The 13,821-nt window shown below is 40.3% G+C and overlaps 1 protein-coding gene across 3 annotated transcripts in view; it reads left to right on the forward strand.

Moving 5' to 3' along the window:
- Positions 1 to 13,406, forward strand: part of BTBD7 (BTB domain containing 7) — a 353,483-nt gene extending 340,077 nt beyond the window's left edge. For all 3 annotated transcript variants that reach the window (XM_069208224.1, XM_069208223.1, XM_069208225.1), the window contains one exon: positions 5,649 to 13,406. In XM_069208224.1, coding sequence (XP_069064325.1) covers positions 5,649 to 6,461 — 813 coding nt within the window. In that variant the 3' untranslated portion in view covers positions 6,462 to 13,406. The remainder of the gene's footprint in view (positions 1 to 5,648) is intronic.
- The last annotated feature ends 415 nt before the right edge of the window (positions 13,407 to 13,821 follow it).

Raw genomic sequence — 13,821 nt, forward strand, 5'->3', positions numbered from 1 at the left:
GGTAAGGTGTGGTGTCGAGTTCCACCACAGTCACATCTGTGCTAGACATTTTGCTTCTAAAAGTTGGAATACTTTTTAAGAATCTACAACTAGTTCTAGGTTCTAATTCAAACTTTTACAAACTTTTAAACTCTAAAAGAAATGCTAACCAGGATCTAACACAAGGCCCTAGCAGGACTTTTAAGAATTTAGAAAACTTTTCAAATTGCAAAAATCAAATTCTAATGACAATTTTGGAATTTGTCGTGTGATCAGGTATTGGCTGAGTAGTCCAGCAAATGCAAAGTCTTGTACCCCACCGCTGATCCACCAATGTAGGAAGTTGGCTCTGTATGTGCTATTTCAAAGTAAGGAATAGCATGCACAGAGTCCAAGGGTTCCCCTTAGAGGTAAAATAGTGGTAAAAATAGATAATACTAATGCTCTATTTTGTGGTAGTGTGGTCGAGCAGTAGGCTTATCCAAGGAGTAGTGTTAAGCATTTGTTGTACATACACATAGACAATAAATGAGGTACACACACTCAGAGACAAATCCAGCCAATAGGTTTTGTTATAGAAAAATATCTTTTCTTAGTTTATTTTAAGAACCACAGGTTCAAATTTAACAGGTAATATCTTGTTTGAAAGGTATTGCAGGTAAGTACATTAGGAACTTTGAATCATTTCAATTGCATGTATACTTTTCAAGTTATTCACAAATAGCTGTTTTAAAAGTGGACACTTAGTGCAATTTTCACAGTTCCTGGGGGAGGTAAGTTTTTGTTAGTTTTACCAGGTAAGTAAGACACTTACAGGGTTCAGTTCTTGGTCCAAGGTAGCCCACCGTTGGGGGTTCAGAGCAACCCCAAAGTTACCACACCAGCAGCTCAGGGCCGGTCAGGTGCAGAGTTCAAAGTGGTGCCCAAAACGCATAGGCTATAATGGAGAGAAGGGGGTGCCCCGGTTCCGGTCTGCTTGCAGGTAAGTACCCGCGTCTTCGGAGGGCAGACCAGGGGGGTTTTGTAGGGCACCGGGGGGGACACAAGCCCACACAGAAATTTCACCCTCAGCAGCGCGGGGGCGGCCGGGTGCAGTGTAGAAACAAGTGTCGGGTTTTCAATGTTAGTCTATGAGAGATCAAGGGATCTCTTCAGCGCTGCAGGCAGGCAAGGGGGGGCTTCCTCGGGGAAACCTCCACTTGGGCAAGGGAGAGGGACTCCTGGGGGTCACTTCTGCAGTGAAAGTCCAGTCCTTCAGGTCCTGGGGGCTGCGGGTCCAGGGTCTTTTCCAGGCGTCGGGACTTAGGTTTCAGAGAGTCGCGGTCAGGGGAAGCCTCGGGATTCCCTCTGCAGGCGGCGCTGTGGGGGCTCAGGGGGGACAGGTTTTGGTACTCACAGTCGTAGAGTAGTCCGGGGGTCCTCCCTGAGGTGTTGGTTCTCCACCAGCCGAGTCGGGGTCGCCGGGTGCAGTGTTGCAAGTCTCACGCTTCTTGCGGGGAGTTGCAGGGTTCTTTAAAGCTGCTTCTTGAAACAAAGTTGCAGTCTTTTTGGAGCAGGTCCGCTGTCCTCTGGAGTTTCTTGTCGTCGAAGCAGGGCAGTCCTCAGAGGATGCAGAGGTCGCTGGTCCCTTTGGAAGGCGTCGCTGGAGCAGAGTTCTTTGGAAGGCAGGAGACAGGCCGGTGAGTTTCTGGAGCCAAGGCAGTTGTTGTCTTCTGGTCTTCCTCTGCAGGGGTTTTCAGCTAGGCAGTCCTTCTTCTTGTTGTTGCAGGAATCTAATTTTCTAGGGTTCAGGGTAGCCCTTAAATACTAAATTTAAGGGTGTGTTTAGGTCTGGGGGGTTAGTAGCCAATGGCTACTAGCCCTGAGGGTGGGTACACCCTCTTTGTGCCTCCTCCCAAGGGGAGGGGGTCACAATCCTAACCCTATTGGGGGAATCCTCCATCTGCAAGATGGAGGATTTCTAAAAGTTAGTCACTTCAGCTCAGGACACCTTAGGGGCTGTCCTGACTGGCCAGTGACTCCTCCTTGTTGCTTTCTTTGTTCCCTCCAGCCTTGCCGCCAAAAGTGGGGGCCGTGGCCGGAGGGGGCGGGCAACTCCACTAAGCTGGAGTGCCCTGCTGGGCTGTGACAAAGGGGTGAGCCTTTGAGGCTCACCGCCAGGTGTCACAGCTCCTGCCTGGGGGAGGTGTTTGCATCTCCACCCAGTGCAGGCTTTGTTACTGGCCTCAGAGTGACAAAGGCACTCTCCCCATGGGGCCAGCAACATGTCTCTAGTGTGGCAGGCTGCTGGAACTAGTCAGCCTACACAGACAGTCGGTTAAGTTTCAGGGGGCACCTCTAAGGTGCCCTCTGTGGTGTATTTTACAATAAAATGTACACTGGCATCAGTGTGCATTTATTGTGCTGAGAAGTTTGATACCAAACTTCCCAGTTTTCAGTGTAGCCATTATGGTGCTGTGGAGTTCGTGTTTGACAGACTCCCAGACCATATACTCTTATGGCTACCCTGCACTTACAATGTCTAAGGTTTTGTTTAGACACTGTAGGGGTACCATGCTCATGCACTGGTACCCTCACCTATGGTATAGTGCACCCTGCCTTAGGGCTGTAAGGCCTGCTAGAGGGGTGTCTTGCCTATACTGCATAGGCAGTGAGAGGCTGGCATGGCACCCTGAGGGGAGTGCCATGTCGACTTACTCGTTTTGTCCTCACTAGCACACACAAGCTGGCAAGCAGTGTGTCTGTGCTGAGTGAGAGGTCTCCAGGGTGGCATAAGACATGCTGCAGCCCTTAGAGACCTTCCTTGGCATCAGGGCCCTTGGTACTAGAAGTACCAGTTACAAGGGACTTATCTGGATGCCAGGGTCTGCCAATTGTGGATACAAAAGTACAGGTTAGGGAAAGAACACTGGTGCTGGGGCCTGGTTAGCAGGCCTCAGCACACTTTCAATTGTAAACATAGCATCAGCAAATGCAAAAAGTCAGGGGTCAACCATGCCAAGGAGGCATTTCCCTACACTACTACTTCGCACAAACCCGCATTTCATACCGAAGGTCCCTTCGGATTTCCACATGAACGAGCCCTTAGTTTTTAAAACCTTTTTTCCACATCCATCTACTCCTGCGGTAAGAGCGTTACACTCCTTAGACATTAAGAGAGGTGTTAAATTCTACCTGGATTGGACGAAGCCCTTCCGCCGCTCCAAACAATTGTTCGTAGCTTACAGTGCACCCAGACGAGGTCAACTGCTCTCCAAGCAGAGTATAGCCAGATGGATATCCTCAGCCATTCGTTTCTGCCATCAAGCAGCGGGCACATCACTGCATTCATCGGACGGTGCTCACTCTACACGGGCAGTTTCTTCCTCAGCAGCACTGTTTGCAGGGGTTCCTCTGCAAGACATTTGCAGAGCAGCAACATGGAAAAGCTGCCATACATTTACACAGCATTACTGCTTGGAAGCACTATCTCAAGGAGAGGTAGCAGTGGGTCAGGCAGTCGTCAGGAACCTCTTCAAGTGAAGGTGAGCCATCCCTTTCATCCCTCCATCCTAGATAAGGTATGCACATTGTTTGTCTTGTTACTTTTGAATACGGATCCAATGCTCTTCATGTAAAAAAAAAAAAAAAAAAAAGATAGAAAAGAAGAGTAAAGGGAGAGAAGTAAGGATGGGGTTAACAGACGATATGTTGTTTAGAGTATAGCTTTATTATATATATATATATATATATATATATATATATATATATATATATATATATATATTTTATTTTTTTGCAAATTGTTTCACCCAGTTGGACAAAAATCAAGACACCAGACGGACAGTTCAAAATATATTAAAGAGAGTCGAAAATGTTCTTCCACCCAACGCGTTTCAGCCGTAGCCTTGTTCACGGAACAATTGGAAACCAAGACCACCTGCCTTGAAGCACCAGCACCTGCCTGCTTGCCAAGACCTGTGTCGCCTGTGAGGGAAGAGAAGGGCATTGAAGGGAGTGAAGTCCAGTGGGAGCCCTACCTAGAGGGACTACCTGGGTGAGAAAAAGGCTGTGCATGGATTGGGTCATTTTTCATGTGCTGATCCGACCCCCGTATGCCAAGAGAGGGCCGCCGTGACCTGAGCTGTATCGTGAGCGCTGTAAGGGAAGAGCCAGGCTCGCACCACTTTATTGCAGTGATCCCATATTCCAGAAGCAATGAGTTGTTACCGCAATAATCTCAGATAACGCATGTCAGGAGGGGCTGCCTTGGTGAGGGCGAGTGAAGCAGAGAAGTCTGAGTCTTGGCTGGGATTATCTTTGAACACTCTCTTTGTCCCAAGGACTACTGGTGCTTACATTTCCAGATGTTTGGATTGTTACTGCGACGGAAGATTGCACCTGTGACCGCTAGGCCAAGTCTGCACAACAAGGCCTGCACCTGGCTGATTCCTTGAGGACTGTCAAGGACACTGTCTGAGACGTCAAATACTCAGCCCCATCACACACAATCCCCCAGGATGGAAATGGTGACTTAACATCTTCGAGGAGCGGGAGCAGCTCCAATGACTGGAACAAGCCGGCACTGCTGCTTGCGGGAGAGAACCTGCGCCTGCTGGGTACTGATGTGTACACAGCGGACAGCGATACTTCTTGGCAAGCAGAATCTGGATATGTGGGTGCCCGTGAAGTGGGAACTCACTGAACACTTCCATACTGCTGGAAGTAAGTCTTGAACTGGGCCTGTGGGGTGCTGGGGGACTTACTGCTAATGGTGCTGTGGCACCCTAGACACTTTGACTAAAGCTTGGGGGGTTATAGGGGATCTCTTGAGTGCAGCTTATTAGTGAGCATTCCCTGGATGTGGCCACCAGTGAATTGGGATAACCGTAACCACATTATAAGGAAGAGGGTGAGACAGGAATTTACTTGACAACTATTAGAACCCTGACCTCAAGGGGATTGTGTTATTGCTCATGAATTAGAAATAAAATACATTTTTTTCTTACAAAAGTAGGTATTAGACTGTGCACTTCTAGTTTGGAATCGTGTTCACTTCCCTGTATCTACACTCCCCTTCCAGAGTGAGCCTTTGACTACTCATCCACAGGTACCTGAGTCAAGTACATAAGGGTACTTGACCCAGTTGCTTAGGATCCATAGTAGTTTTGGGCCCAAGACATCAGGAGTAAAAGGCCTCAACCACCATGGTTGGGCCTCAGTAGCTCCTGCGTGGCTTGTGGCCCTATTAAAGGGGTTCTGACATTAAATGTTACAAGTAAGCAGCTTTTACTTTTATTTGCCAGTGTATTACATATAGGACAAAGCTCTCGGGATTCGGACAGTAGAGTTGTCTCATAGCTTGTTGTTTTGTGTGAATTAAGTGGACAGAATTTAAGTTGGGTGATGAAAGCTGGTCACATGGTTATCCCTGTGGCAAACTCTCTTCTAGTAAATTATATTTTGCAATTAGTGATAAGGAGCAGATTACTTATGATGGAACGTTTGTAAATTGTTCCTCATATCTAGAATGAAGACAGTAAAACATTTAGTGAGATACAGCATTATAATAAACATGTCTATATTGAAATAAAAGTGGAACATATCAAGTATATTGCAGCGTTTGTGCAAGTGTAAAACTCCAAGGAGAGTGGCTCTTAAAATCCTGTTCTCTTCTCTTTTTTTAATAGTGCGGTGAACCTGTTCTGAACGAGCTTATGCCAGATATTGCAATTGGAGTGTCCTCTATGTCCCTAAAGGACAGAAGGCTTCCAGAACTCACAATCAACACAGATCTTAACCAGCCTGTTTCAGAGATGGTACTAGGGCCTCCACAACACATGCCAATCATTCAAAGCAGACACCTGCACAACTCTCGTAAGAAACATATGTTCGAACAAAAAATGGATATTCATGACAGCCAGAAGGAGTATCCTGATTTTTATGATTTCTCAAACACTGCTTGCAGGCCTTCTACTCCTGCACCCAACAGACATTCATCGCCTTCACAAAGCATATACTTTGGCCCAGACTTGCACAGCCACAGTAAGCCATCATCAAGTGGTTTAAAGTCGGCATACCTACCTAATCAAATTTCTCCTAAAAAGTTTGAAGACTCTAGGAGAGATTATATGCTTTCACATGATGGGCATCCGCACAGACAAAAGAATGAACCAATGCACCTTGATGTCTTAGAACAGCCTCCTCAAAGGTTGGATTTGGCACTGGCTGCCCAAGAGAATGCAGGAAGTGGTGGTCCTCATGTAAGGGGAAGAACGAAAATGGAAACTGACTTGACATATGGCTTAACCTCAAACAGACCTTCTCACACTGCGTACAGCTCTGAGATTCAAGATGAGAGGCCGAGTAGAAGACTAGCAGACAGTGAATCTTTAGATCACGGACTACAGAGAAACACAGACATGGAAAGGGAGGAGGCTGTTAGCAGAGAAAGAAGATCTCCAAACAAACCAGATTTCCTCTATAAAAAATCAGCCCTTTGAAAGCAACCTCTACAAGTTATCTCTGTGCCTAAAAGTGGAGTGTCTGATTTGTTGCAGCTTTTAGTCTGACTAGACAAATGCAAACCTGCCAGCAGATAACTGTTTTTAATTCATTAGAATCACATTTCTGTATATACATGTTTGGTTAGGGATAGCATGCTCTCAGTTTATTTTGATACTGCCTTTGAGTTTTTTTTAATGAGCATAATAATTGGCAGAGCCTTTTGCAAAAATATATTGCTGGAACCTTTATTCTTTCTGCCCATATATTTATCTCCCTTAGTATTAATATACATTTCTACAAATATGTGCTTTAAAACTGATTTGACATCTGTTATCCAGCGCAGTATAAATACATATGATGTACCATTTAAGGCCTACACTTTGGCATTTTATCTTCCATGTTCCATCTCTGCAGTGGGTTGCTCAATACATGAAATATTCCCTTTATTAAATACAGTGCATTTCTTAACAAAATATGCCCAAAGATCAGAGCTCAACACATTCTCCCCATAAAACTAATCTAATGTTGTATACTTTGCATGATTGACAGTGATTGTGTATTTGAATGATCATTTAGATGGTTAATTTTTACACATTATAGTTGTCACTTGATTAAATTGCAACACTGGTCTCTTTTGAACTTATCATGAGCCACAGTTGAGGAACATTCATAAGTTTGGCATGAGAATCTCCACTCACGCAATTTCTTTGATTTGAATAACAATTCTTTTGAGCAGGATACGTTGATCACTAAACCTGCAGTTTCATTTTGAAGCCAAGTGACAGGTTTTGTTGGCAAATTACTAAGTACACCATTTGAAAAATGCCATTGTTTTGAAGTGGATCTAGTGACCCCCAGAAACATGCTTACACTAGTTTATTCAATCAACAAACAATAGGGAAAATGCATATTTTAAGCTACCCCTAATACTTGACCACTTGCCTCACCTTGTGCAATGGCAATTAGGAAAGTATACCTCACATGCCTTTGCAATGCATTTACAAGTTATTGGGCAGTACCAGAGTATGATATTCACTGTGCTTTTTAAAAGGTAAGACTGTTCTACCATATTTTTGTAAATCCGAAAAAATCTCTTCCTCCGTCCATGACTTACACTTTGTTTACTATTTACATGTGACATGCAGAATCTGCATAGGGACGATCCTGTTAGCAATAATATAAGGGGTTGTGAGTGGGCATTGTCAAAATATCAGGATTTAGGCTTTTTTTCCAACTTTAGAGTGTTACTTTAAAAAAAAATAACCCTAAAAGAGGGTTGTAGTTTTTATTTTATTTTTTAAGAGCACTGGCTGAAGTACATATCCTCACGTCATCCTCCCAGCCTCCAGTCAATTCCCCATTAAGCAGATTACCAAGGTTTAGATAACCTTTGATTAAACAGTAACATGGTAGTGTGGTACATGATGCATCCTACTCCACAAAACTGGTTACCGAATTGTGAATGGCAAAATATTCATGCACATATAGAACGTGCTATGAGAAGCACTATTGTTTGCATTCAGGACCAGACTATTTTCTACAAACGTTTGTGGCTTGTGTAACCAAACATTAACATTTTGGAGACAGGTTTGTTGTAATTTTCTCCCTACCAAGTATACCACAAGAAGGTAGTGTAAACATATACTTATAATTAGTATTACCTTCAGTTTTTCAGTTTGTTGAGTCTTTGCTGGCAGAGGTCTTCCAAGTAGTTTATCAGTAACCTATAAGTGCAAAACCTCATGATATTTAAAAAGAAGCACAGTAAGGCTCATGTATCATAAAATATTTCATAGGATAAGTTGTGACCCACTTATGATGAACTACGTCCAGTGTGTAATGTGTTCACAAAGGGCTTTGACATTCTAAAGGATGTAAGTTTCCATGTTGCTACTGTATGATTGAGATTTGGTGTTCAGTGTTAATGGCCAAACCATACTGTGACAATTCACTGTGTCTTTCACTGAAATTTCTGACCCGGTGACCAAGACATTGATGAAAGAAAGTGAACTGTTTTTTTCTGTAGGATACCTTTGCAAGTGACTACTAATAACTGACAATATGAAAATAGAAGACCATTAAGCAGAAATTGTGAGGGAATAACTAACTTGTAAAACAATATTTTCATGAGCTATGTCATCTTGCCATGGCCACTGGCACCCTTTGCATGTATAGCCTGAGGAGCATTGCTTCATTAATAGAACTAACTCTAAATTTAGTTTACACGCAGAAAATAGGATTCAAGGGTAACATTAATACAGAGACCTCTCAATTCATTTTTTTGTGGAAGGAGGAGAGTATTCCTCCATCAGTCTTAGTTTGAAATTACATAAAACCAGATTTTTTGAAAGCACACATTTACATAGAATGTAAAAAAGATGTTTGGCACAGGTACTGAAATGAAACGCCAAAGTCATGAGTTGCATCAGAATTCAGTATTCCATGTGACTTTCAATGTGCGTTTCACATGTGAAGCATTTTTAAAAAGGAATAATTTTTATTGGTGCTCAATTATTAGAAACCATAGTATTATATGTGATCGGTTGATAATTGCCAGCTTTTGCTACATTTCTTTGCTACATGTATTTTACACTAAATGTACCATAAGTGTCAGCTAAACTTACCCCCTTGTTACCTCAAAAAGTTGTTTTGTTTCTGATCTTAAGAAACTAATATTTTATTTTAATCAGTCACACTTCGGACATGTTTGTGCTGTTATAAAAGCTGTTGTGGTTAGGTTTTTCACCACTGATTTGTAAAACTCACACTTCTAAAGAATATGCATCCAATTAGGATTCTCTGTGTATTCAGTAATGTTTATAACTGTTTTGTTTGTTGCTGGAAGGATGACATAGAGTATATTCCATTTGGAAAATTATTTATACAAAACAATAGTAATCTCTTCTACCCTATGTTTTATATGTGGAGGTTTCTTGAACCACTTTCACAGAGGCAGTAAAGGAAAGGGAGAAGTAAATTTTACAACCGATTTCATTATGCCCATTTAACAGGTAATGTGCCTCACTTCAGTAAGAATCCATTATACTCTGAGGCATACATATATTAAGTGCTGCATGGAAATTGAGAATTTTAGGTCATTGCTGAAGTCGTCCACAAATGCTAAATTGTCCTTTAAAATACTAAAGGATGAGCACCCTTATCGTTCAGCAGCTGGCTTTACTTTAAAGAAAATAAAGCATAGCCACCTTTATGTGATGATTAACAACCTTTGCTTTTATGTGTTTGAGATTACTAGTCAATGTTTTGAATAATTGTGAAGTCCAAATCCGATGCTAAAGGCCATGTATATAACTGTGTAATGAAAAATATAAATATATATATTATTATTTTCACATTTTAGTCCAAATTACCTCCCTCAGTAGGTGCTAGGGGGTGTAGCTACATATCAAAAACAATCTGAACATTTGCGCAAATCGAAATTGCATTTTGGAAGGTTTGATTGATGGCATCTCCCAAGTACTCCCAGTTGCTTTGAACTGTATTATCAGAATTTTTTGTTGAATCTGGTATGAGATTCTGAAGCATTTATTCTTTTGCAAACACCTGCGGTACTGTATAAATCTTAAATCTTACAAGTCTTCACAGAACTTCCAGGCTTTCTTAACATATTAAGTCAGTGGGGTGTGTTTTATGTAATGTGTTATGATTAAGTGTAATTGTCTAGCTGTGATTGAGAGATTCACCTGAGAAGTATTGTGACAGTTTCTTTGGAATGTATCTTTGATCTGTGAACGACTTAAAAATATTTGGGTATCCTCTGCTAATGTTTAATAATTAATTGCATAGAGTAAGTGTTTCTTCTCACCTCCACCGATTAGGTATGTGCATTCATTGCCATGACCATGTTTTGACATTTTGTTTAAAATCTTTAAAAAGTTGTTGGGGTTCACATTTTAAGACACCATATTCATCACACATCCTATCCCTTGTGAAACTGTCCCTTTGTAAATGTCATTTTGTATAAAAAGGGTTATATTAACTCTGAGGTAAAACATTCTTGCTGTCACTTGGTTGGTATAGGAACTAAACTGTAAATTGGAATACAAACTGGTAATATAGATAGTGTGGTTAGTAGGGTAGATCTAACGTACTTGTATATCTGGCTAATGAGCACATCTGTTTTTTTTTTTTGTTTTTTTAAATAACAAGTGGACTGGTTACTTATTGGGCACACACAAAACAGCCAGGTCTCCATAGTACACCAATGTATTTAAGGCAAAGAGCCTGAAAAGTTAAAAATAGAAACTGCATGCATTCCTAAGACAATCAAATTGTTCAGACAATCTACACCATTTCTGTTTTTTCTGTTAGTGATTTTCTTATTTTATTTTTCACAATTCCGAGTGCAAGTGGTGCCAGCTGGAAATGTTCAGTGATAAATACACAACAAATCAGTTAAAAAGCTCACTCTGTTAGACATAATCTATATGTGTGTGCTTGATGCACCATTCTTTGCCTTATACATTAGTGTTTTTCCCCTCCAATCCCTACATCTTGATTCTCATCTTACTTGGTCTGTAAAACGATCTCTCACTGAGCTGTCAATTTAATTTTTTAATGGTACTCAGCAACAGTGTATGAACTACTTTAGATGTAGGATCTTGATGGAACTATGTTTCATATTTTTGTTGGAAGAGTGTTCATGTTGTATCCCTTTTAAGCCTGTTACTACATAACTATAACCCTTCCCGTAAAATGTGTATTGCATGTATATGGTTGCATTCACTTTAAATCAATTTACCATTCTTGTGAACTGGTTTTAGATTTACAGAATTGAAGCAGGTGATGAATTAAATTGAAGTTTTGTTTTTTATTTTTAAGTAGGAAGATGCTTTGTGTTCTTAGAACAAAGTTTTTTTTATGCTGTAAAAAATGTTAAATGCCAATTGTTAGGGAATGTCAGAGTGAATGATCGGATTTAGATGTAACGAAAACACATTTAAATTAGTACGTACAAAGTTTGAAAAATTCTTCCGTCAACAGTACCAAGCCAAACGGCATCTCAAACAGTTAATCACTCCTAAACGTCATGTGGCAGAAATGTTTGGCTGGTCAGTTGTCAGTCTGTCTATTTTTAATACCAATGAAAAACATTTTTTTTCTGCTTAACAGATTCGTTGTCACAGCTTGCATATACAGTCATTTTACTTCAGTATTTTCATGAATATAAGTGAATAGCAGGTTTGGTAGAACATGCAACAAATCTGGTTTTCATTGTGAGATTTTATTATTAATCTTGCTACTAAACACAGTTCTGCATTTTTTTTGGCTACTGTTATGCTTGTTTTAGTGGCATGCTGTGATAGTTATCAAGCCACTTTTCTTGCTTTCCTATTGGATTCATTACACTAACCCAAATGGTGTGGTAGTACGTTCATATAAAATTGGATGACCAGACCCTTAATACACAGGGTATATATGATTGTTTCAGTCTTTACGTGCATGGTGGCGTTGTCTGGGTAGAAGACGCTACAAAGATATCAACATTCATAAGTGCATGCATCTCTCAAATTTTTATTCTGCACTTTGTGTGTAGTGCCGCTGTGTATGCTGAGTTGATGCGATGCCTTGCAGATGCTGGAAAGTTGATTCAACTCTCAGTAAATGAGGCAAGTAAAATGTGAACAGTCTGTTTTAACATTGTGATTTGGATATGCAGAAAAAGGAGTGCAACTGCAGCTGCAGTTTTGGAGCTTGATGCTCTTTCGTTATTTATTCTACTCTTTAGCAGTCTACTTTCCTCACTAAAAGATACTGCATGCTTAAGTGACTAGTTTTCACCACTCTCCTGAGAGGGTAAAAGCACCATTTATGTCCTGCAGTTTAAGACAATAAAGGCGTTGGGATTTTAATTTGAAAGCAAATTGTAATCTGGATGCATGAATCCATTAACAGTGGAGCTTGAAAAGTTTTGTCCTTTGCTAGAACAAAGCTTGGTGCATTTGACTGAGTCTAACAACTTCAGAGGTTTTTGCTATTTAATTTTTTTTTCTTCTCTCTTTACCTTGTTGGCCCTTTCTGCTTTGCATTTAATCTAACTGTTCTAGCACTTTTAAGAAGGAAACACCTGCACTTATGTTTTGATCTTTTCAGCCAGTGCTGTGCAATGTTTTATTTACTTTTGTCTAATATGAAGACTTCTTGTTGCATGTTTGACCTTCTATTCAATTCAAACAGTTTACAAAAATTAATTTGACTTTTTAACAAATTAAATGAAAAAATCATATTTTGGTAGCCTAAATTGAAAATTCAATATTGTTACCTTGTCATGTATTTAATTTTCAATTTTGGGACTCATATCTATTTATTGTAGTGTTTAGAATGGGCATGTTTATTTTTTTGTTTCAGGTTTAGTCACTTTGGAAATTAAACTATTTTTTATACTGTACATGTTTGGTAGTCCTCACCAAAATGTACATTGCCCCTGTCACAACAGAGGACTACACATTATGGACGAAAAGAAAAATGCTGTTTGGTTTATGTAGTTTGTCGGTCTTAAGTGGTCTATTCAAAAAGTTTTATATTTAGTTTCCTGTAATGTGCTGTTGCTGGTAAAAATAAAAAAAAGTCAAGTGCCTTCAGTGCTAATGGCTCAGAAAGAAAAATCTTATAAGAACTGATTTCCCGTCCTATGCAAGTGTTTTCTACAACCTGCATAACTAGTACTTTGTAAGATTTGTTTACGCTTCAATTGTATATAGTGTTTTTTTTAAAAAAATAGTATTTTTATTTAGGTACTTCCAAACTTGAATTCAAGTCTTGTGTAATGCATTGTAAAACAATACATTTCTCTTTTGAGTACCATTGCAGTTGTACAAATGTTTTCACTGGTTCTATTTTTCTACTGTTACCAGAAAGCATGTAACATTGACTTTACCCTACATATAGTTGGCATTTCAAAATAAATGGCTTGTATAGAACATACATGTGTGGAATAATCCTTAACACAAGGCAGTAACCTTGGTTTAATCTGTTATCTCAGTTTTACAGTGATTCATGATGAAATCTGAAAACTGCATTAATCCTGCCAAGCACATTAAAGTGTAATATAAACACACTGTAAATAGGGGTTTTGGTAGGCAGTGATGTTATGAGGGAGTGATTAGGGAGGTCCCGTGGCCCCAGCAGAATCCCTCCTGATCTAGCAAATCCTTCTTTTCACAAACTGTACCCCAAATACATTCAATTTATGCTGGTGTGTAGACTTTTATTGTACATTTAGCACCATGCTGCTTTCATTTTATCATTGAGAAAAGGCAGGAGTGGTGGGGCATTTTATAGTTTAGAACAGTGGCACAGTGAACTCCCCACCATTAACATTGTCTGCTGTAATCT

The sequence above is a fragment of the Pleurodeles waltl genome, chromosome 9, assembly GCF_031143425.1.
Source record: "Pleurodeles waltl isolate 20211129_DDA chromosome 9, aPleWal1.hap1.20221129, whole genome shotgun sequence".
Classification (NCBI taxonomy): Eukaryota; Metazoa; Chordata; class Amphibia; order Caudata; family Salamandridae; genus Pleurodeles; species Pleurodeles waltl.